The sequence below is a fragment of the Hemitrygon akajei genome, chromosome 6 (assembly GCF_048418815.1).
Source record: "Hemitrygon akajei chromosome 6, sHemAka1.3, whole genome shotgun sequence".
Taxonomy (NCBI): Eukaryota; Metazoa; Chordata; class Chondrichthyes; order Myliobatiformes; family Dasyatidae; genus Hemitrygon; species Hemitrygon akajei.
This window is the reverse complement of record NC_133129.1, coordinates 21208983-21234115: the sequence shown is the minus strand read 5'-3', so window position 1 is coordinate 21234115 and position 25133 is coordinate 21208983. Positions and strand designations below refer to the sequence as shown.

Below are 25133 nucleotides of genomic sequence, written 5' to 3'. Positions count from 1 at the left end.
CCTCCCCTCCATCGACTCTGTCTACACCTCGACCCGAACACACACTCTCCCTGACACAGCTCAGCACATCACAGAAACCAGCCTCTCCTCCATCGACTCTGTCTACACTTCAACCCGAACACACACTCTCCCTGACACAGCTCAGCACATCAGAAACCAGCCTCTCCTCCATCGACTCTGTCTACACCTCAACCCGAACACACACTCTCCCTGACACAGCTCAGCATATCACAGAAACCAGCCTCTCCTCCATCGACTCTGTCTACACCTCGACCCGAACACACACTCTCCCTGACACAGCTCAGCACATCAGAAACCAGCCTCTCTTCCATCGACTCTGTCCACACCTCGACCCAAACACACACTCTCCCTGACACAGCTCAGCACATCACAGAAACCAGCCTCCCCTCCATCGACTCTGTCTACACCTCGACCCGAACACACACTCTCCCTGACACAGCTCAGCACATCTCAGAAACCAGCATCCCCTCCATCGACTCTGTCTACACCTCGACCCGAACACACACTCACCCTGACACAGCTCAGCACATCACAGAAACCAGCATCCCCTCCATCGACTCTGTCTACACCTCGACCCAAACACACACTCTCCCTGACACAGCTCAGCACATCAGAAACCAGCCTCTCCTCCATCGACTCTGTCTACACCTCGACCCAAACACACACTCTCCCTGACACAGCTCAGCACATCACAGAAACCAGCATCCCCTCCATTGACTCTGTCTACACCTCAACCCAAACACACACTCTCCCTGACACAGCTCAGCACATCAGAAACCAGCCTCTCCTCCATCGACTCTGTCTACACCTCGACCCCAACACACTCTTCCTGACACTGCTCAGCACATCACAGAAACCAGCCTCCCCTCCATCGACTCTGTCTACACCTCGACCCGAACACACACTCTCCCTGACACAGCTCAGCACATCAGAAACCAGCCTCTCCTCCATCGACTCTGTCTACACCTCGACCCGAACACACACTCTCCCTGACACAGCTCAGCACATCAGAAACCAGCCTCCCCTCCATCGACTCTGTCTACACCTCGACCCGAACACACACTCTCCCTGACACAGCTCAGCACATCAGAAACCAGCCTCTCCTCCATCGACTCTGTCTACACCTCGACCCGAACACACACTCTCCCTGACACAGCTCATCACATCAGAAACCAGCCTCTCCCCCATCGACTCTGTCTACACCTCGACCCAAACACACACTCTCCCTGACACGGCTCAGCACATCAGAAACCAGTATCCCCTCCATCGACTCTGTCTACACCTCGACCCAAACACACACTCTCCCTGACACAGCTCAGCAAATCAGAAACCAGTCTCCCCTCCATCGACTCTGTCTACACCTCGACCCCAACACACACTCTCCCTGACCCAGCTCAGCACATCAGAAACCAGCCTCTCCTCCATCGACTCTGTCTACACCTCGACCCCAACACACACTCTCCCTGACACAGCTCAGCACATCAGAAACCAGCCTCTCCTCCATCGACTCTGTCTACACCTCGACCCCAACACACACTCTCCCTGACACAGCTCAGCACATCACAGAAACCAGCCTCCCCTCCATGGACTCTGTCTACACCTCGACCCCAACACAAACTCTCCCTGACACAGCTCAGCACATCAGAAACCAGCCTCTCCTCCATCGACTCTGTCTACACCTCGACCCGAACACACACTCTCCCTGACACAGCTCAGCACATCAGAAACCAGCCTCTCCTCCATCGACTCTGTCTACACCTCGACCCGAACACACACTCTCCCTGACACAGCTCAGCACATCACAGAAACCAGCCTCCCCTCCATGGACTCTGTCTACACCTCGACCCCAACACAAACTCTCCCTGACACAGCTCAGCACATCACAGAAACCAGCCTCCCCTCCATCGACTCTGTCTACACCTCGACCCAAACACACACTCTCCCTGACACAGCTCAGCACATCAGAAACCAGCCTCCCCTCCATCGACTCTGTCTACACCTCGACCCCAACACACACTCTCCCTGACACAGCTCAGCACATCAGAAACCAGCCTCCCCTCCATCGACTCTGTCTACACCTCGACCCCAACACACACTCTCCCTGACACAGCTCAGCACATCAGAAACCAGCCTCCCCTCCATCGACTCTGTCTACACCTCAACCCGAACACACACTCTCCCTGACACAGCTCAGCACATCAGAAACCAGTATCCCCTCCATCGACTCTGTCTACACCTCGACCTGAACACACACTCTCCCTGACACAGCTCAGCACATCAGAAACCATTCTCTCCTCCATCAACTCTGTCTACACCTCGACCCGAACACACACTCTCCCTGACACAGCTCAGCACATCAGAAACCAGCCTCTCCTCCATCGACTCTGTCTACACCTCGACCCGAACACACACTCTCCCTGACACAGCTCAGCACATCAGAAACCAGCCTCTCCTCCATCAACTCTGTCTACACCTCGACCCGAACACACACTCTCCCTGACACAGCTCAGCACATCAGAAACCAGCCTCTCCTCCATCGACTCTGTCTACACCTCGACCCGAACACACTCTCTCCCTGACATGGCTCAGCACATCAGAAACCATCCTCTCCTCCATCGACTCTGTCTACACCTCGACCCGAACACACACTCACCCTGACACAGCTCAGCACATCACAGAAACCAGCCTCCCCTCCATCGACTCTGTCTACACCTCGACCCGAACACACACTCACCCTGACACAGCTCAGCACATCACAGAAACCAGCCTCCCCTCCATCGACTCTGTCTACACCTCGACCCGAACACACACTCTCCCTGACACAGCTCAGCACATCAGAAACCAGCCTCTCCTCCATCGACTCTGTCTACACCTCGACCCGAACACACACTCTCCCTGACACAGCTCAGCACATCAGAAACCAGTATCCCCTCCATCGACTCTGTCTACACCTCAACCCGAACACACACTCTCCCTGACACAGCTCAGCACATCAGAAACCAGCCTCTCCTCCATCGACTCTGTCTACACCTCGACCCGAACACACACTCTCCCTGACACAGCTCAGCACATCAGAAACCAGCCTCTCCTCCATCGACTCTGTCTACACCTCGACCCGAACACACTCTCTCCCTGACATGGCTCAGCACATCAGAAACCATCCTCTCCTCCATCGACTCTGTCTACACCTCGACCCGAACACACACTCACCCTGACACAGCTCAGCACATCACAGAAACCAGCCTCCCCTCCATCGACTCTGTCTACACCTCGACCCGAACACACACTCTCCCTGACACAGCTCAGCACATCAGAAACCAGCCTCTCCTCCATCGACTCTGTCTACACCTCGACCCGAACACACTCTCTCCCTGACATGGCTCAGCACATCAGAAACCATCCTCTCCTCCATCGACTCTGTCTACACCTCGACCCGAACACACACTCACCCTGACACAGCTCAGCACATCACAGAAACCAGCCTCCCCTCCATCGACTCTGTCTACACCTCGACCCGAACACACACTCTCCCTGACACAGCTCAGCACATCAGAAACCAGCCTCTCCTCCATCGACTCTGTCTACACCTCGACCCCAACACACTCTCCCTGACACAGCTCAGCACATCACAGAAACCAGCCTCCCCTCCATCGACTCTGTCTACACCTCAACCCGAACACACACTCTCCCTGACACAGCTCAGCACATCAGAAACCAGCCTCTCCTCCATCGACTCTGTCTACACCTGGACCCAAACACACACTCTCCCTGACACAGCTCAGCACATCACAGAAACCAGCATCCCCTCCACGGACTCTGTCTACACCTCGACCCGAACACACACTCTCCCTGACACAGCTCAGCACATCACAGAAACCAGCCTCTCCTCCATCGACTCTGTCTACACCTCGACCCGAACACACACTCTCCCTGACACAGCTCAGCACATCACAGAAACCAGCATCCCCTCCATCGACTCTGTCTACACCTCGACCCGAACACACACTCCCCCTGACACAGCTCAGCACATCAGAAACCAGTATAATCAAAGACCACCACCCCCCTCCCACCCTGGATATTCACTCTTCTCCCTCCCCCCATTAGACAGAAGATACAAAAGTCTGAAAGTACAGACCACCATGCTGAAGGAGAGCTTCAAGGCTGTTTTTATACGATTATTGAATGGTTCCCTAGTCTGATAAGATAGAATCTTGACCTCACGATCTACCCCATTTTGATCTTGCTCCTCATTGCCTGCCTGCACTGCACTTTCTCAGTGACTGTAACACTTCAGCCTGCATTCTGTTAATGTTTTCCCGTGTACTACCTCATCGCACTATCTATCTGGGCCGCATGCAAATCAGAGTTTATCCCTGTAAACTGCGAATGGTGTTGACGGTGAGGAAGTCAGAAGCGATGTTGGCATTCATTTTGGGAGGACTAAGATGTTAAAACAAGGATGTAATGCTGAGGCTTTATCAGGCGCTGGTCAGAGTAGTGGGAGTGGGTTTGGGCCCCCTATCTAAGAGAAGATGTGCTAACATTGCTGAGGGTCCAGAGGGAAATTCCACCGATGAAGGGGTTAACGTATGAGCAGCATTTATGGAATTCAGTACTCACTGGAATTCAGAAGTATAAGGGTGGAATCTCATTGAAACCTATCCAATTTTGAAAGACCTCGATAGAGTGGATGTGGAGAGGATGTTTCCTGTGGTAGGGGAGCCTGAACCCAGAAGGCACAGCCTCAGAATAGAGGGACGTCCATGTAGAACAGAGATGAGGAGGAGTTTCTGTAGGCAAGGGGTGGTGAAGTCATTGGATATATGTAAAGCGGAGGTTGATAGGTTCTTGATTAGTCAGGGTGTCAAAGGCTACAGGGAGAAGGCAGGAGAATGGGGTTGAAAAGGAAAATAAATCAGCCAGGATGGAACGGTGGAGAAGACTCGATGGGCTGAGTGGCCTCATTCTACTCCTGTGTCTTATGGGCTGCTTACTGGTCAGCTTGGAGGTGGTGGGCCGAAGGGCTTGCTTCCGTGTGCCAGAATCGGTCTCAGCAACACCCGTCCAGTGAACTCCGCTCTGCCTGACAGGGGTGGGAGCTTGACGGTCAGCTTCACTTCCTCATTCCTCTTCAGTGAGGGAGGATGAGGGCTGATTGATAAAGCAGTTCATTTATTTATCTATCTCTTAATTTATTTATGAACATGCAGAGCAAAACAGGCCCTTCCAGTCTTTTGAGCCGCACCACTTCGCCAGCCCCAATTTAACCCTTGCATAACCATGGGATCATTTACAATGACAATTTAAGCCACTAAACAGAATGTCTTTGGACTGTGGGAGGAAACCGGAGCACCCAGAGGAAACCCACACATTCCATAGGAAGGATGTACGGAAACTCCTTACAGAGAGCGTAGGAATTGAACTCTGAATTCCAATGCCCTGAGCAGTAATAGTGTTGTTCTGTTACCGGGGCACCCATCTTAACTGTGATGAGAGGTACAGAGAGGGTGGACACCCAGAGACTTTCCCCTAGGATGGAAATGGCTGATATGAGGGGGTGTAATTTTAAGGTGATCGGAGGAACGTATAGGGGGAGATGTCAGAGGTGGGTTTTACACAGAGAATGGTGGGCATGTGGCACGCCCTGCCGGGGGTGGTGGTGGGGCATATACATTAGGGACTTTTAAGACACGAACATGGATGATAGAAAAATGGAGGACTGGGTGAGAGAGAAGGAATGGAGAAGATTAAAAGGTTGGCACAACATTGTAGGCCAAGGGCTTGTATCGTGCTGTAGTGTTCTATATTCAGGCAGAGGGTCGGGCAGACTACTAGAGCCACACTGGTGGTGGCTTCACATGGAGGGGGCCAAGGCCCCTTGCCCCTGCAGTGGAGGCCTCCTCTCCCCCCACCCCCCACAAGCACTATCCCTCCGCTGACTCCGGCAAGTAGCAGTGAGTCAGGAGGAAGTGCCCCCTGTCTGGGGCCTTTGGCCACAGTGCACAGTGCGAATGCGTACAGTGGTTGCTGCTGTGTGTTCATTCTTGCAGAAGCTTGCCCCAACCACAACAAAAGACAGCCACGGTGCCTCTTGCAACTACGACAGGAAGCTGCATCTATCACACAATCCCGATCGACCAATCAGGGGGATTTTTCTCTTTGCTCTTACCAAGATAACCTTCTTTTAATTCTAGCTTACAGTAACCCCACACCTCCTCTAACGATTAGCTTCCTCCTTTTGTTTTGGGGTTTCTTAGGATGGCAGACCGGGTGTGAAGGCCCTGTTGGCGAAGTTCGATGACAAGTCTCTAGAGAGGGTGCCTGCCCGAGGTTCCCAGAAGCTCACAGTCCCCTCCCACGCTCCAATCCTGAGAAACATGTCTTCCGTCGCCAGTAAGGCAGCCGCCTTTGAAAGTACTTCAGTCTCCAGGTTCCCCACGAACAGGTCCACTGGTTCTTTCAGCGAGAAGCCCAACCCGGCCGCAGACAAGCCCGTCTTCCCCAAGCCATCTGCGGTCAAAGCACAGCAGGAGACCAGGGACCCCAAACCTCCCTTTCCAAAGCCCAGCGTTGGGGCAAAACCCTCCCTCAACACTTTCAACGCTGCGAAGGAGGAGCAGGAGGAGAAGTCCCCTTTTGTGAAGTTTGGACTGAGGCCGACAGCAGACTCGGGGAGCGCACACAAGGAGAGTGAGGCCCAGCCAGCCTTTCCCAAGCCTTCGGCCTTTGCCAAACCCTCAAATGCCGGAAGTCCAAGTGAAAACCGGACTGCTTTCTCCAAAAACCAGTTCCTGAAAGCCAACTCACTGGCTGGAGGTGCGAGCCCAGACAAGCCCGTGAAACTTCCCATCCCCAAATCAGTCGGGCTGAAACCTTGGAATGATCATTCGGGCCCTCCAAAGGAAAACACCGATAGTGCCAAGAAGGAGAATGGTGGGAGTGAGAGGAGTGGTGGGCCCTTCCCCCTTAAGCCGCTGAAGCCGGTGGGTGAACAGGGGAAGAGTCCCATTCACGGGGGCGAGGAGAGCAAGAGTGAAAACTTAAAGCCTTCAGCTCTGAAGAACTTTCCTCTAAGGGCCAAGCCAGAGGAGGCCTCCTCAGCCCCCAGTGGACCCAATAGGTTCCTGCAGCTACAGAACCAGTTCCAGAACAAGGCGCAGAGCCAGGAAAACGAGGAGGGACAGAAGGATACCACCGTCCCCAAGCGGAAGAACCTGCCAGCGCTGTGGACCCTGGGGGCTCCTCCTCAGAAACCCAACCGACCCCCCAACGTGAACCTGGAGCAGTTCAAGAAACCACAAGAGAAGCCACACCCTCCAACTCCAGGTAGGTGCCCTGCATCCTCACCAGCAAGATATGTCGGGAGCTCTGGTTAAGTTGGGGGGGGGGGGGGGGGGGCGTATTTCCCTCGGTGTCCACTATCAGAGTCAGGTTTATTACACAGCCTTGTATGTCGTGAAATTTGTTGTTCTGTGGCTGCAGTACAGTGCAAAGCCATGAATTTACTGTAACTTGCAAATGAAATAGTGTAGAACTGGGAATAAGTAGGTGGTTTTCATTGCCCATTCAGAAATCTAATGATGGAGAGAGAGAAGCCGTTCCTGAGTCGTTGAGTGCAGGTCTCCTCCCTGATGGCAGCTATGGGAAGAGGGTCCCACAACCTATAGACTCATTTTCAAGGACTCTTCATCTCATGCCCTCGATCTTTATTGCTTACTTATTTATTCATTATTATTTGTACGTGCATGGTTTATTGTCTTTTGCACGTTGGTTGTCTGTCCGAGCAGAGAGTGGTGAATCTGTGGAATGCTCTGCCACGGACTGCAATGGAGACCAAGTCCGTGGGTATATTTAAGTTGATCGTTTCCTGATCGGTCAGGGCATCAAAGGATATGGCGAGAAGGCAGGTGTGTGGGATTGGGTGGGATCTGGGATCAGCCATGATGGAATGGCAGAGCAGACTTGATGGGCTGAATGGCCTAATTCTGGTCCTCTGTCTTATGGTGTGGCCTTTAGTTGATTCTATTCTGTTTTTTGGATTTACTGTGTATGCCCACAAGAAAATGAGTCTCAGGGGTGTATATGGTGACATACATGTACTTTGATAAATTTTCTTTGAACTTTGGATGCTACCTCTTGAAGATGTCCTTGATGTTGGGGAGGCCAGTGTCCACGGTGAGTTTACAACCCTCTGAAGCTTTTCCCGATCCTGTGCAGTGGAGCCTTCCTACCTGGCAGTGATGCAGCCAGTCAGAATACTCTCCATCGGACATCTGATGTCAGGAAATGTAGAGGAGGCTTGACCCAAAAGCAGAGCAGCAGAGACGGTTTAATGGAAAACGACAACTTTGATGCTAGACTGCAAAATAACAAGCCATGAGGGGCCGCAAAACAAGAGGGAACGGATACTAAACACAACAGGTGACAAGGTAAACTTTAGGCAGGGAGAGGGACTGCTTGGAGCGACTGGTTGAGGCTGACAGTTCGATGAGTGGACAAGGAGTTTGGCTGCGAGCTGAGTTTAAATAGGCTGCCGGTGATGTCTGGAATGAGTGGCAGGTGAATCCTGTTAGCTGGATGGAGACTGGGAGGTGTCTGCATCTGCAGGTTGGGGGGTGTCAGCGGTAGCACGCTTAACAATCTGAAGAAAGTTTATAAGAGTTTTTGGTGACGTACCAAATCTCCTCAAACTGTTAATGAAGTAAAGACACGAGTGTGCTGCCTCTGCGATGGCATCAAAACGTTAGTCCCAGGATAGATCCTCTGAGATGTCAGTGCCCAGGAACTGGGCCAACCCGAGCAGGCCAGCTGCTCCAAACATCTGGAATGTGGTCGGCAAACATCTGCATTCACGTAGGGCTTTTAACGTGCTAACAGTCACGCAGTGTGAACACTGCAATGCAAAAGCTGTGTGAGCAGACGTGAGGGTTCGTGACATGAGGAGTTTGGATGTGTTTATTTGTTTAGAGTTCTGGTCCAGTAGTCTACTCACAGGACGATTTACAATGACCGATTAACCAGTGCCTTTTGAATGTGGGAGGAAACCAGAGGAAATCCGTGGAGAACATACCAACTCCTTACAGACAGCGCCAGAATTGAACTCCGAACTCTGACTTCTGACACCCCGAGCTGTGATAGCGACACACAGATGGCTGTGCTGCCGTGGCGCCATTTAGGAAGCAGACAGAAGGGGAAAGGGGCTCCAGGGACGAGTTGTTCAGACATGGATTCCTGAGCTCTGACCCCAGGAGGACTGTCTGCCGTTGGTAGAGAGGGGGCAGTGCTGTGGAGTGCAGATGGTGGACGGGTGGAGACTGGAGGCAGAGGTAAAGGTGGTGCCTTCCTGAATGTACGAGCTGGTAATCTGCTGTCTCGGTCTTTGTGTGGTATGCAGTGATAGATTTACTTCTGATTTCTTTGTCCCAGCACATCTCTGTCCTAAAGGGACGTCCTTCTGTTCTGAGGCTGTGCCCTCTGGTCCTAGGCACAGAAGCGTAGTGGTTAGCACAATGCCTTACAGTACAGGCGATACGGGTTCAAATCCCATCACTGCCTGTAAGAAGTTAATACGTTTTCCCCTTGACTGTGCGGGTTTCCTCCAGGTGCTCCAGTTTCCTCCCACAGTCCAAAGACATGCTGGGTGGTCATTGTAAATTGTGCCATGATTAGTCTGGGGTTAAGTTGGGGGTTACTGGTGGGGCAGCTCGAAGGGCCAGAATGGCCTATTCCACACTGCATCTCAATAAAATAATCACATCCCCGGCACGTCCACTCTACCTGGGCCTTTCAGTTGGATCAGAGAGATGTAGAGCAGGGGTTCCCAACTCTTTTTATGCCCTGGACCCTACCGTTAACCACCAAGTCTGTGGACCCCCAGTTGGGAACCTCCTAATGTAGAGATCAGGGGTCCAATGTGGGCGAATTGAATTATTCTACATAGGAATCATATGACCATCAAACATAGGAGCAGAATCAGGCCATTCAGCCCATCGAGCGCTCTCCATCCTGGCTCATTTAATTCTCCTGCCTTCTTCCCATAACCTTTGACACCCTGACTAATTAAGAACCTATCAACCCCCACTTTAAATACACACAATGACTTGTCTAGCATGGCCAACATGGATGGGATTAGTCATAAGGGCCCATTTCTGCACTGTGTGTTTCTGATAAATGGTGGCTGTGTATAAGGCATGAAGCAGGAGAGGGAGGGATCCAGGGAGAGCTAGGGCACTCTGAGGAGGGGGAGAAGCCTCTATGGTATCTGCTCCTCAGCGAATGGACCAGACTGGAGCCAATCCCACCACCATTTACTGTGTGAGCCAGTCGCCCTACAAAGGGTGGGCCGTGAGCCGGTCACCCACCCCTGTGGAGGGCGGGCCATGACCGTGAGCCGTTTGCCCCGTGGAGGGTGAGAACTGTGAGCAGTCTGCCCCACAGAGAGTGGGGGCAGTGAGCCGTTTGCCCCGTGGAGGGTGAGGACCGTGAGCCATTTGCCCCACAGAGAGTGGGGGCAGTGAGTCGTTTGCCCCGTGGAGGGTGAGGACTGTGAGCCGTTTGCCCCACAGAGAGTGGGGGCAGTGAGCCATTTGCCCCGTGGAGGGTGAGGACTGTGAGCCGTTTGCCCCACAGAGAGTGGGGGCAGTGAGCCGTTTGCCCCGTGGAGGGTGAGGACCGTGAGCCGTTTGCCCCACAGAGAGTGGGGGCAGTGAGCCATTTGCCCCATGGAGGGTGAGGACTGTGAGCCATTTGCCCCACAGAGAGTGGGGGCAGTGAGCCGTTTGCCCCGTGGAGGGTGAGGACCGTGAGCCGTTTGCCCCGCTGAGGGCGAGGACCGTGAGCCGTTTGCCCCGTGGTGAGGACTGTGAGCTGTTTGCCCCACAGAGAGTGGGGGCAGTGAGCCGTTTGCCCCGTGGAGGGTGAGGACTGTGAGCCATTTGCCCCACAGAGAGTGGGGGCAGTGAGCCGTTTGCCCCGTGGAGGGTGAGGACCGTGAGCCGTTTGCCCCACAGAGAGTGGGGGCAGTGAGCCATTTGCCCCGTGGAGGGTGAGGACTGTGAGCCATTTGCCCCACAGAGAGTGGGGGCAGTGAGCCGTTTGCCCCGTGGAGGGTGAGGACTGTGAGCCATTTGCCCCACAGAGAGTGGGGGCAGTGAGCCGTTTGCCCCGTGGAGGGTGGGCCGTGAAAGCAGCTTGTGTGGAACGTGCTGCTGGTGCTAAGGGTAGAGGCAGAGGTACATTAGAGACATTGAAGATAGTCTCAGATAGGCAGATGGATGATCAAATCATTGGAGGGCTATGTATTTAAAATTGCAGGGAAGTTGACAGGTTCTTTATTACTCAAAGTGTCAGAAGTTATGGGAAGAATGCAGGCGTCTGGGATCGTGAGTCAGGTATGCTGGAACGATGGGCCAAAGGGGCCTAATTCTGCTGCTATGTCTTACGGTCATAGAGTCATAGAAAAGTACATCACAGAAACATCTAGTCCATGCTGAAATCATTTAAACTGCCTACTCCCATCAACATGCACCGGGACCACAACCCTCCATACCCCTCCCATCCTTGTACCTATCCAAACCTCCCCTAAATGTTGAAATGCAGCTCACGTGCATCATTTGCACTGGCAGCTCATTTCACACACTCACGACCCTCTGAGTGAAGAACTTTCTCCTCATGTTCCCTTTAAACTTCTCACCTTTCACCCTTAACCCGTGATCTCTAGTTGGAATCGCACCCAACCTCAGTGGAAAAAGCCTGCTTGCATTTACCTTCTGTATACCCCTCATAAATGTATGTACCTCTATCAAATCTCCTCTCAGTTTTCTGAGGATAAAGTCCCAGCCTATTCAATCTTTCCTTATAACTCGGGCCCTCCAGTCCTGGCACCATCCTTGTAAACTTTCTCTGTACGCTTTCAACCTTGTTTACATCTTTCCTGTAGGTAGGAGGTCTTATGGTCTTAACCAAGAGATTTCAAACTGCAAACAGATAATTGTTAAAAGCTGTGAAAAGATTTGTTGAGGTGCAGCCAGAGGAGTAGATAAAGGCAAAACCAGTCGATGTAGCGAGGATATCTGAAGCTGGGTGTCAGTGTGGCCTGTGGGGAGGGTACAGAGAGGCTTCAGGGCAAGGTAATGACAGCTGAAGAACCATGGGAAAAAATGTAAAGTCATGCACTTAGAAACGTACAAAATGCTGGAGGAACTCAGCAGGTCAGGCAACGTCTATGGAAGTGATCCCGATTAAGTGTCTCGGCCCGAAACATCGACTGTTTATTCCTGTGCCTGGGTACTGCCTGGCCTGTTGAGTTACTGCAGCATTTTGTGTGCATTACTCTGGATTGCCAGCATCTGCAGATCTCCTGGGAAGCGTGGTGTATTTTCTAAGTTATGGGTGACCGACAGTCCAGAGGGACGTGGGAACCTCTGTACAGGAGTCGCTGAATGTGAATCTGCAGATGAATATCATATAATATATCATATAACAATCACAGCACGGAAACAGGCCATCTCGGCCCTCCTAGTCCGTGCTGAACTCTTAATCTCACCTAGTCCCACCTACCCGCACTCAGCCCATAACCCTCCACTCCTTTTCTGTCCATATACCTATCCAATTTTACCTTAAATGACACAACTGAACTGGCCTCTACTACTTCTACAGGAAGCTCATTCCACACAGCTATCATTCTCTGAGTAAAGAAATACCCCCTCGTGTTTCCCTTAAACTTTTGCCCCCTAACTCTCAAATCATGTCCTCTCGTTTGAATCTCCCCTACTCTCAATGGAAACAGCCTATTCACGTCAACTCTATCTATCCCTCTCAAAATTTTAAATACCTCGATCAAATCCCCCCTCAACCTTCTACGCTCCAATGAATAGAGACCTAACTTATTCAACCTTTCTCTGTAACTTAGGTGCTGAAACCCAGGTAACATCCTAGTAAATCGTCTCTGCACTCTCTAATTTATTGATATCTTTCTTATAATTCGGTGACCAGAACTGTACACAATATTCCAAATTTGGCCTTACCAATGCCTTGTACAATTTTAACATTACATCCCAACTTCTGTACTCAATGCTCTGATTTATAAAGGCCAGCGTTCCAAAAGCCTTCTTCACCACCCTATCTACATGAGACTCCACCTTCAGGGAACTATGCACTGTTATTCCTAGATCTCTCTGTTCCACTGCATTCCTCAATGCCCTACCATTTACCCTGTATGTTCTATTTGGATTATTCCTGCCAAAATGTAGAACCTCACACTTCTCAGCATTGAACTCCATCTGCCAACGTTCAGCCCATTCTTCTAACCAGCATAAATCTCCCTGCAAGCTTTGAAAACCCACCTCATTATCCACAACACCTCCTACCTTAGTATCATCGGCATACTTTCTAATCCAATTTACCACCCCATCATCCAGATCATTTATGTATATTACAAACAACACTGGGCCCAAAACAGATCCCTGAGGCACCCCGCTAGTCACCGGCCTCCATCCCGATAAACAATTATCCACCACTACTCTCTGGCATCTCCCATCTAGCCACTGTTGAATCCATTTTATTACTCCAGCATTAATACCTAACGACTGAACCTTCTTAACTAACCTTCCATGTGGAACTTTGTCAAAGGCCTTGCTGAAGTCCATATAGACCACATCCACTGCCTTACCCTCGTCAACATTCCTCATAACTTCTTCAAAAAATTCAATAAGGTTTGTCAAACATGACCTTCCATGCACAAATCCATGCTGGCTACTTAATAAGGCAAATAAGGCAAACTTTTTATCAGGATGCTTCCTGGATCCGAGGACATGTGGGATGGCACGACAGAATAGCCGTGAGCATGACGCTATTACAACCGCTCTCAGCCACGGCCTGTAAAGAGTGTGTATGTCTCCCTGTGGGTTTCCTCACACATTCCAAAAGGTTGTGGGTTAGGGTTGTATGTTCTGGGCGTGCAGGGTTGGCAGGAAACGTGGTGAAGCTTGAAAGCCAGCCCAGAACAATCCTCACGGATGTGATTTGACACAAACACCAGATTTTGCAGTATGTTTCAATGTACAGGTAACAAAAAAAACTAATCGGTCTTGCGTGAGCTCGGACTTTTCTCTGGAGTGAAGAAGGATGAGAGGCGACTTGATAGAGGTGTACAAGATGATAAGAGGCAGGGATAGAGTGGACAGTCAGAGACCTTCTTGCAGGGTGGAATTGGCTGATACCTGAGGGCATAACTTTAAGGTAATTGGAGGAAAATACAGGGGGATGTCAGAGGTCGGCTTTATGCACAGAGAGTGGTGAGTGTGTGCAACGTGATGCCAGCAGTGATGCTGGAGGCAGATGCATTAGAGACATCTTAGATAGGAACATGGATGGAAGAAAAATGGATGGGGCTGTGTGGGAGGAAGGGTTAGACTGATCTTACGGTAGGGGAAATGTTCAACACAACATTGTGTGCCGAAGGGCTTGTACGGTGCTGTTGTGTTCAGTTTTTTTTTCACTGAGAAAACGCTAATGATTGACAGCATTCACTCAAGCCTCCATTTCTCCCAGAGAGTTTTCTCCTGCATCAGGTCACTCCACCCTGATGTTGGGCTCTCCATTGTCTGAGAGCAGGAGGAAGACTGTGGAGAGGGGGCTGAGCCTTGGATCGTAGAAGTACTCGATTTGCAGTTTTCGAGAGCTGCCCGCCCCCTCCACTTTTGCTCTGAAACCCTCACTTTGCACGACAGCATTGCAAGTTGCAGCAAGGTGCACAAACCTCAGCTAAAATGTCATGCTCTTTTCTCTCTCTCCCTCTCTCTCTCTCTCTCTCTCTCTCTCTCTCTCTCTCTCTCTCCCTCTCTCACACGAGCACTCTTTCTCTCTCCTCACACTCACTCTCTGTCTCACGCTCCCTCCCTTCTCTTACCCCCCATTCTCTGTTACCGGGGGGGGGGGGGGGGTTCAAGCTCTCCCACTCACTCTTGTATTCTGAGTCAGTCTCACTTGCTTCTCTCCCTTGTCTCAGGTACTTGCTGTCTGAGTCTGCCTGACTCTTGCTGTCAGTCACTGGCTTCTGCCCCCCCTGCCCCCCCTGCCCCCCCCCCCCCACTGTCTGATGCTCCCTTTCAGTTTCTGATTCTCTCGCTCTCAAATCCCACACAGATAACGTGCTACTGACTGCTGGCTGACGTCCAGGGTGAGGAAGTTAAAGTATAAAAAACTCCCAGGCTCTGAAACAGTGACAAGTGGGCAGATATTCAACAGAACTGCTGGAAACAGGCCCCAGAGGCAGAGGGAGAGAGGGTAGGGGTAGAGAGAGAGGGAGCAGGGGGACGGAGGCAGAGAGAGAGAGAGAGTGCAAAGGGGTGGGGGAGAGAGAAAGAGAAAGGAAGAAAGAGTGTAGATGCCGTGAGAGAGGGGAGCAGAGGCCGTGTGTGAGAGAAAGGGAACTGACTTGTCAAACTAGTATCTGTCCTTGGTGAGATGCTGATTCTAATTATTAAGGAAATGCTAACGAAGTATAATCTGATTATCTTGTTCCTCCTTCGCTCTTTTTATATCTCCATCTCCCTTTCTGTCCCTCCCTCTCCCTCTCTCTCCAGGGTGGAAATGGCTAACAGGAGGGGACATAATTTTGAGGATTTTGGAGGAAGGTAGAGGGGGGATGTTATTTTTACGCAGAGTGATGGGTGCATGGAAAGTCCTGCTGGGATGCTGGTGGAGGCAGGTATGTTAGGGACATTCAAGAAACTTGTGGATGATAGAAAAATGGAGAGCTATGTGGGAGGGATGTGTTAGATTGAATTTAAAGGCCAGCATGACATTGTGGGCCGAAGGGTCGATACTGTGCTGTAGTGTTTTACTGTATGTTCTTTCTTTCTTTCCTTTCCCTCTCACTCTCTCCTGCTCACAGCCTCTATCCCTTTCTCTCTCCCCCTTTTCCCTCTGGCCCTTCCCGCTGTCTGCCCTGCCCCTCCCAGCCCACCCTCTCTCCCGTAACCTCCACCCTCCCTCTCTTGCGTGTTCTGCTACAGTACATCACTGATGGAGATGCTCAGTTAGAAGCCTCAGCCTCACCGTCTGTAAGCTCTGCTCTTAGCCGTGCAGGGTGACCCCAGTGTGTGCAGCTTGCAGCTTTTGCTAATTCCGCTACAGAAACGCGCTGAGGACCTGTCAATGTGTTAAGTTTATCACTGAGTTGATTCTGGTCAGCTCGCAATGTATTCCTGTAATCCAGCTTCAGATGGTCCAATATGTAAAACCAGAGCATGTGCATTTGAGGTGAGAGGGGGTAATTTCAAAGGAGGTGTGAAGGGCAAGGTTTTGGAGTGGCCTGCCTGGGCAGGTGGTAGAGGCAGGTACGTTAGGAACATTAAAGAGACGCTTAGATAAGCACACAAATACGAGGAAAATGGAAAGATATGGACCCTGGGGGGAAAGTCTCTGGTTTTCCACTCGATCTGTGTGTCTCATCATCTTGCATACCTCTATCAAGGTACCTCTCACCCTCCTTCTGAAAAAGAAAAGCCCTAGCTCGCTGAACCTGTTGTCATAAGACATCCTCTCTAACCTAGGCAGCATCCTGGTAAATCTCGTCTGCACCCTCTCTAAAGCTTCCACATCCTTCCTATAATGAGGCGATCAGAACTGAACACACGACCCCGTGTGGTCTGACCAGGGTTTTATGGAGCTGCAACATTATCTCATTGCTCTTGAACTCCATCCCCGACTGATGTAGACCAATACACTGTGCACCTTCTTCTCCGCCCTCTCAACTTGTACAACACTTTTGACAGATCTGTGGACATGGACCCAAGTTCCCTCAGTTCCATCTTACTGCTAAAAATCCTGCTATTAACCCTGTATTGTGCCTTTGTTCGACCTTCCAAAGTGAATCATTTCACACTTTTCAGGGTTGAACTCCATCTGCCACTTGTCAGCCCAGCTCTGCGCTCTGTCAAAGTCCTGTTGTAACCGATCATCAGAAAAGTTTCGGGGGATGCAGGTAAATGGGACTGGCTGAGTGAGTCTGTCCAAACAGCCTATTTCGGCACTCTGTACATCTCTGATTCCGTGCTCAAGCCCAAGCCCAGCAGGTATTTGGCAATTAACGGGCACAGTGGTTAGCCTAAAGCTTTACAATGCCAGCTGTCTGTGCGTTCTCCCCGTGACCAAGTGGAGTTCCTCCGGGTGCTCTGGTTTTCTCTTGCATGCCAAAGACAGACAGTACGGGTTAGGGTTAGTAAGCTTTGGGCACGCTGTGGAAGTGTGGCAGCAGTTTCAGGCTGAGTCCAGCACTTCTTCGAACTGTGTGGGTCATTGGCACAATGCATTTCACTGTAACTGTGACATATAAAGATGATTTTTATCTTTACCTCATTTTAATAAATTAAAGAAATCCAGAATAGAACATCAGAATCTGGTTTATTATCACTGATGTATGGTGTGGAATTTGTTGTTTTGCGACAGCAGAATATAAAAACTACTGCACATTATAAGAAGAAGAAATAAATAGTACAAAAATAGAGAACTTTTCATCCCTCATTCCGATTGTTAATGCCAGCCTCTCATCGCGACGGGAACAAAGCCCTGAAGAAGTGAGGGGCCTGGAGAGAGGGAGACGGGGGAGGCAGAGAGAGGTAGGTAGAAAAAAAGAGAGATGGGGAATGGGAGAGGGGGATAGGGATGGAGCAGGGAGAGAGAGGGGGACAGGGAGAGGAAGTGGGGGAAAAGGGAGAGAGAGAAATAGAAGGGGGTGAGAGAGGGAGGGAGAGGGAGTAGTGGAGGAAAGGGATTTAGAGGTGAGAAAGAAAGAGAAGGAGATGATGGGTAGAGAGTTGAGAGAGTGAGAGAGGATTTAGGGATAGAGGGAGAGAGAAACAGAGAACTGGAGAGTAAGTGAGCTGTATGCGTGGTCATCCCTGATACTGTTTGGTGGTATCAGTGTGAACTGGAACAGGGCAGAAATCCGAGTGAGTGGGAGGAGCAAGAGTGGAGTGGTGGAGAGTGAGGGAAAGGGCAATGGTGGGAGAATGGAGTGGGCTGACCGTATCAAACAACGGAGGGGTTAACGAGAGTAATTTCAGTTTCGTTCAGAGCACTCCCTGACATCTGGAGCGGGTGCCCATGGGGATTGAACCAGCCTGTGGGTCAGAGGTGTCCTGTCAGCCCTAAGTGTCACTGAGTGTTGCCAGGCAGGTGCAGGCCGTCTCTGCCCTGGGGATTTGGCTACTGCTGAACGACACCAATGACTTCCTCTATTAGCCGTCCTCAGGGACGGAGCAATTTGCATGTCGCCCGTTTTGTTGCAGAGTGCCTGACCTTGTTGAATTGGTTTATTATCATGACAACTACCTCACTTACTAATTAGAACTCAGAACAGTACAGCACAGGAACAGGCCCTTCAGCCCACAATACTGTGCACAACCAATGACAGTGGTAACCAAATGGCCAGCTAAACTGATCCCCTCTGCCTGCACAATGTCCATACCCTTCCAATTTCCTCACATTCACAGGCCCATCTAAACGTCTCGTAAATGTCCCCAGTGTGTCTGCCTATGCCAGCACTCCGGGCAGTGTATTCAAGGCACCCAAAAACTGGTTTACTACAGTCATGTGTACCAAGATACAGTGAATGAAAACCTTTTGTTTCAGCCATTAGTTCATACAGCAGGAGCTGAATGAGGCCACTCAGCCCATTCCATGGCTGATTTATCATCCCTCTCAACCCCATTCTCCTGCCTTCTGTCTGTAACACTTGACACCCTGAATAATCAAGAACCCATCAACCTCTGCTTTAAATATACCCAATGACTTGGCCTCCACAGCCATCCGTGGCAATGAATTCCACAGATTCACCAGCCTCTGGCTAAAGAAATTCCTCCTCATCTTTGTTCTAAATGTATGCCCCTCTAATCTGAGGCTGTGCCCTCTGGTCCTAGACTGATCCACTACAGGAAAAGTCCTCTCCACATCCACTTTTAATATTTGGCAAGTTTCAATGAGATTCTCCCCTTTATTCTCTATCTTGTTTGTGTGCTATCCAAGCAGATTATTCCATTCATTAATACATCAAGGTTGTACAAAGAAAAACAGAAGGGTGAATAAAGTGTTAGGAAGTCCGAATCAGTTTATTATCACTGACATATGTCATGAAATTTGTTGCTTTGCAGCAGCAGTTCAGTACAATACATAAAAAATTACTACAAGTTACAATTAAAATATATTTTAAAAAAAGTGCAAAAGAGAGTGTTACATACCCCGTAACTGGGTCACTTACCAGCAAAGATACAGAGGTCCGTTGAAGTCTGATGGTACTATTTTTAAAAGTTTTTATTTATAAAGGGGCACAAAAATAAGGTTAATACAAACATTCAGATAATATACGTCGTCAATACTCAATCTAAAGCGCGGGTATAGTAATAATCATCAATAAGAAGTAGCTCTATCGTTTGTCTAGGGGGTAATATATTGTCCGATGAAACTATAAGAGTCACTCAGTTCAGGCTCAGTTCACGCAGGTTTCAGCCTTTGGGGACCGCTGGGTTTTCACTTGTTGGAGAGAGAGAGAGAGAGATTTGTGATAAAAGAAACTTGCCCAGGTCTTTTGATGAGATCAATCCGTTGAGTTGGGGGAGTTGGTTCAAGAAAATCGTTTCTGCGGTACTCGCCACCGGCTCCCAGGCACGGGAACCGAACACACGTGGCTTCCTTCAAATGGCTGCCCGCTATACGGGATCGTTAGCGTCTCTTCTGGTGTGTCTGAGGGGCCGTCTCTACAGCCCCTCTTTTATCTGGACTCACGGGGTCTCAGATGTCAATCAGGGTGGGGTGAGGCAATCTCTCCCCATCACCCAGCCCACGTTGCCCTGAGGGCTTGCACGTAGCCCAGTCCCCAATCCACAAAGGTGTCTCCAAGAGACAATGGCCGTTATCCGTGGCTTTGTCTTGCTGAGGGGCCAGGACACATTCCAAAACCTTGAGGATTCTCTCTCATTTCCTGGGTCCAAGACCCGAATTAATAGCGATCTTGCGATTCTCAAGAAGGAGGGGGCTGCGATCATAACAAGAGCAAAATAGTGAGGTAGTGTTCATCGGTTCATTGTCCATTCAGAAATCTGATGGTGGAGGGGAAGAAGCTGTTCCTGAAACATTGAGTGTGGGTCTTCATCATTTATCATTATATTGAAATTTGTCCTCTACTGTACGTATTATATTGTTTATTGATTATTTATTAATTATTGCACTACCCTGCACTGTTTTGTGCACTTTATGTAGTCCTGTGTAGGTTTGTAGTCTAGTGTAGTTGTTATGTAGTCTAGTGTAGCCTTGTGCTGTCTCACATAGTCTAGTGTAGTTGTTGTGTAGTTGTTATGTAGTCTAGGGTAGCCTTGTGCTGTCTCACATAGTCTAGTGTAGTTGTGTTGTTCTATGTAGTCTAGGGTAGTCTTGTGCTGTCTCACATAGTCTGGTGTAGTTGTTGTGTTGTTTCACGTAGCACCATGGTCCTGGAGGAACGTTGTTTCATTTTTATTGTGTACTGTACCAGCAGTTTATGGTCGAAATGACAATAAAAAGCGACTTGACTTGACCTGGACCTCCTCCCTGATGGTAACAATGAGAAGAGGGCATGTCCCAGATGGTGAGGGCCCTTAGTGATAGATGCCACCATTTGAGGTATCCGCTTTTGAAGATGTCCTCAATGGCAGGGAGGGTAGTGCCCGTGATGGAGCTGGCTGAACTTACAGTGCGGGATTTCCAATCGTGTATCGTGGCGCCTCCATGCCAGACGGTGACGTAGCCGGTCAGAATGCTCTGCATGGTTTTTCTGTAGTAATTTGCAATGCAGGCAGAATTTAATGTGCAAGAACAACAAGAAGTGCAATTGGGAGATCATGATTAGCGTATGAGAGGTCCATTGAATAGCTTTATAAGGCGGGGCAGAATCTGCCCTTGAGACTGGTGGTACGTGAGTTTAGGTCAAGTAGCATCTGTGGGGAATTGGGGAGGAGTGCGGGGAGGAAATTGTCATGTTTTGGGTTGAAACCCTGAATCAGGAGAGGGTAATTGGTGAGACGGGTGAAGAAGATTGGTGGGCTGTGGAGAGAGGGGAAGTGGAGTGATGAGACAGGGAATGGGGGTAATTGGTGAGACAGGGATGAAGGTGATTGGTGGGCTGTGGAGAGAGGGGAAGTGGAGTGATGAGACAGGGAATGGGGGTAATTGGTGAGACGGGTGAAGAAGATTGGTGGGCTGTGGAGAGAGGGGAAGTGGAGTGATGAGACAGGGAATGGGGGTAATTGGTGAGATGGGTGAAGAAGATTGGTGGGCTGTGGAGAGAGGGGAAGTGGAGTGATGAGACAGGGAATGGGGGTAATTGGTGAGACGGGTGAAGAAGATTGGTGGGCTGTGGAGAGAGGGGAAGTGGAGTGATGAGACAGGGAATGGGGGTAATTGGTGAGACAGGGATGAAGGTGATTGGTGGGCTGTGGAGAGAGGGGAAGTGGAGTGATGAGACAGGGAATGGGGTAATTGGTGAGACGGGTGAAGAAGATTGGTGGGCTGTGGAGAGAGGGGAAGTGGAGTGATGAGACAGGGAATGGGGGTAATTGGTGAGACGGGTGAAGAAGATTGGTGGGCTGTGGAGAGAGGGGAAGTGGAGTGGTGAGACAGGGATGAAGGTGATTGGTGGGCTGTGGAGAGAGGGGAAGTGGAGTGATGAGACAGGGAATGGGGGTAATTGGTGAGACGGGTGAAGAAGATTGGTGGGCTGTGGAGAGAGGGGAAGTGGAGTGATGAGACAGGGAATGGGGTAATTGGTGAGACGGGTGAAGAAGATTGGTGGGCTGTGGAGAGAGGGGAAGTGGAGTGGTGAGACAGGGATGAAGGTGATTGGTGGGCTGTGGAGAGAGGGGAAGTGGAGTGATGAGACAGGGAATGGGGGTAATTGGTGAGACGGGTGAAGAAGATTGGTAGGCTGTGGAGAGAGGGGAAGTGGAGTGATGAGACAGGGAATGGGGGTAATTGGTGAGACGGGTGAAGAAGATTGGTGGGCTGTGGAGAGAGGGGAAGTGGAGTGATGAGACAGGGAATGGGGGTAATTGGTGAGACAGGGATGAAGGTGATTGGTGGGCTGTGGAGAGAGGGGGTGGAGTGATGAGACAGGGAATGGGGGTAATTGGTGAGACGGGTGAAGAAGATTGGTGGGCTGTGGAGAGAGGGGAAGTGGAGTGATGAGACAGGGAATGGGGGTAATTGGTGAGACGGGTGAAGAAGATTGGTGGGCTGTGGAGAGAGGGGAAGTGGAGTAGTGAGACAGGGATGAAGGTGATTGGTGGGCTGTGGAGAGAGGGGAAGTGGAGTGATGAGACAGGGAATGGGGGTAATTGGTGAGACGGGTGAAGAAGATTGGTGGGCTGTGGAGAGAGGGGAAGTGGAGTGGTGAGACAGGGATGAAGGTGATTGGTGGGCTGTGGAGAGAGGGGAAGTGGAGTGATGAGACAGGGAATGGGGGTAATTGGTGAGATGGGTGAAGAAGATTGGTAGGCTGTGGAGAGAGGGGAAGTGGAGTGATGAGACAGGGAATGGGGGTAATTGGTGAGACGGGTGAAGAAGATTGGTGGGCTGTGGAGAGAGGGGAAGTGGAGTGATGAGACAGGGAATGGGGGTAATTGGTGAGACGGGTGAAGAAGATTGGTGGGCTGTGGAGAGAGGGGAAGTGGAGTAGTGAGACAGGGATGAAGGTGATTGGTGGGCTGTGGAGAGAGGGGAAGTGAAGTGATGAGACAGGGAATGGGGGTAATTGGTGAGACGGGTGAAGAAGATTGGTGGGCTGTGGAGAGAGGGGAAGTGGAGTGGTGAGACAGGGATGAAGGTGATTGGTGGGCTGTGGAGAGAGGGGAAGTGGAGTGATGAGACAGGGAATGGGGGTAATTGGTGAGATGGGTGAAGAAGATTGGTAGGCTGTGGAGAGAGGGGAAGTGGAGTGATGAGACAGGGAATGGGGGTAATTGGTGAGACGGGTGAAGAAGATTGGTGGGCTGTGGAGAGAGGGGAAGTGGAGTGATGAGACAGGGAATGGGGGTAATTGGTGAGACAGGGATGAAGGTGATTGATGGACTGTGGAGAGAGGGGAAGTGGAGTGATGAGACAGGGAATGGGGGTAATTGGTGAGACAGGGATGAAGGTGATTAGTAGGCTGAGAGGAGTGGGAGGGGAGTAGTGAGACAGGCAGAGGTGATTGGTGGACTGAGAGGGGAGAGGTGCGACAGGGCTGGAGGCAGATTTTAAAGTCACCAGCTTGTGGTAAATGTTATGAAATGACTTCAGTTGCGTCAGAACTTCTGTAGGAAGCTGCTGCAATTGGATTTCGGAAGAGGTTAGTGCAGAGTACTGCACAGGATCATCCCTTCTATCACCACATCTGTGCCAACCATGATGCAAATCTAAACTCATCCCATCTGTTTGCACGTGGTCCATATCCCTCCATACCCTGCCTGTTTGTGCGGCCATCTAAATACCTCTGATGGGTCACTCTCATCACTGCTTCTACCATGCCCCGCTCTCTGTATGAGAAAACCTCCCTCTCACATCTCCTTTAAACTTTCCTTCCCTCTCCTTAAACCTATTCTCTCTGGTACCTGACATTCCCATCCTGGGGAAAAGTCGCTGGCTTTCTACGCTATTTATCCCGCCCATAACTTTATCCCGAGTGGTGAGAAGGAGCAGAAGAGGCAGCAGTGGTTTTATTCAGGTCCAGGGCTGAAGTTTGAAAAAGCCAGCACTTCACTGCAGTTTTTAGACTGGACTGTGACCAATTAATGAGTGGGAGCCTGAGAAAAGAAGCGATCTCATTCAGGTCCAGGGCTGAAGTTTAAAAAGGCACCCCTTCGAGGCAATTTTTGGAGTTGGACTGCACCCAATCTGTGAACAGGATTCATTAGAAAAGGCGAATAAAATGAAGGCGGGGGAAACAGAGCGGCTGTTGCCTGAGTGGGCTAGTGTAGGATTGGCTTTGGCTCGTCTGGCTTGGACGAGGTAAGTATCTTTCTTACTGTTTATTTTTCCGTCCTCATCTATTCGAGTACGTTTAGTGTGGTGAGAACGGCTCCACGGGCTGTGTTTTGTTCTCTGAGTGAGTGACGTGGGAATTCTGGGAGACCTCCAGCCTCCCGGATAACCAGGTCTGCACCAGGTGCACCGAGCTGCAGCTCGATGACCCTCGGCTCACACGGGAGAATGAGTAAGTGATACATGGGAGCTACGGGGAGGTAGGGTGACTGTTAGGAGAAGGAAGGGAAACGCACAGCCTGTGCAGAACACACCTGTGGGTGGCACCTTTGGATACTGTTGGGTGGGGGGGAATGACCTGCTGGAGGAGCCCCAGTGACCAGGGCTCTGGTCCTGAGTCTGGCGGTGTGACTCAGAAGAGCAGAGAGGTGAAAATGTTCAGAGGTGATTCCTTAGTCAGAGGAATAGAGACAAGATTCTGTGGTCACGGTAGAGACACCAGCATGGTATGTTGCCAGGGTCAGGGATGTCTCTGATCAGGTCCACGGCCTTCTAGTGGGTGGTACATTTTGGCACCAATGAAATAGGTAGGAATTTCTACCTACCTATAGGGGGAATTTATAGAATGCCTACGAGAAGGCTTTTTAGATCAGCTTGTGGTTGAGCCCACTAGGGGTCTGCTATTCTGGACTGAGTGTTCTGTAAGGAAATGGATTTGTTTAGAGAGCTTAAGGTAAAGGAAGCCTTGGGGACCAGTGATCATAATATGATAAAAACAACACACAAAATGCTGGTGGAACACAGCAGGCCAGGCAGCATCTATAAGGAGAAGAACTGTCGACGTTTCGGGCCGAGACCCTTCGTCAGGACTACAATATGATAAAATTCACCCTGCAATCTGAGGAGGAGAAGCAAAAGTCAGATGTATCAGTATTACAGTGGAGTAAAGAGAATTACAGAGGCTTGAGAGAGGAGCTGGCCAAATTTGATCGGAAGGGAACACCAGCAGGGATGATGGCAGAGCAGCAAAGACTGGAATTTCTTTGAGCAATTCAGAAGGTGCAGGATAGATGCATCCCAAAGAAGTAGTATTCTAAAGGCAAGATGGCACAACCATGACT

The 25133-nt window shown here is 50.5% G+C and overlaps 1 protein-coding gene across 4 annotated transcripts in view; it reads left to right on the top strand.

Annotated features, from left to right (window-relative positions):
• LOC140728899 (FYN-binding protein 1-like) overlaps positions 1-25133 on the top strand; it is a 171754-nt gene that overhangs the window by 37357 nt on the left and 109264 nt on the right. For all 4 annotated transcript variants that reach the window (XM_073047983.1, XM_073047984.1, XM_073047982.1 and 1 more), the window contains exon 2: positions 6279-7347. In XM_073047983.1, coding sequence (XP_072904084.1) covers positions 6279-7347 — 1069 coding nt within the window. The remainder of the gene's footprint in view (positions 1-6278; positions 7348-25133) is intronic.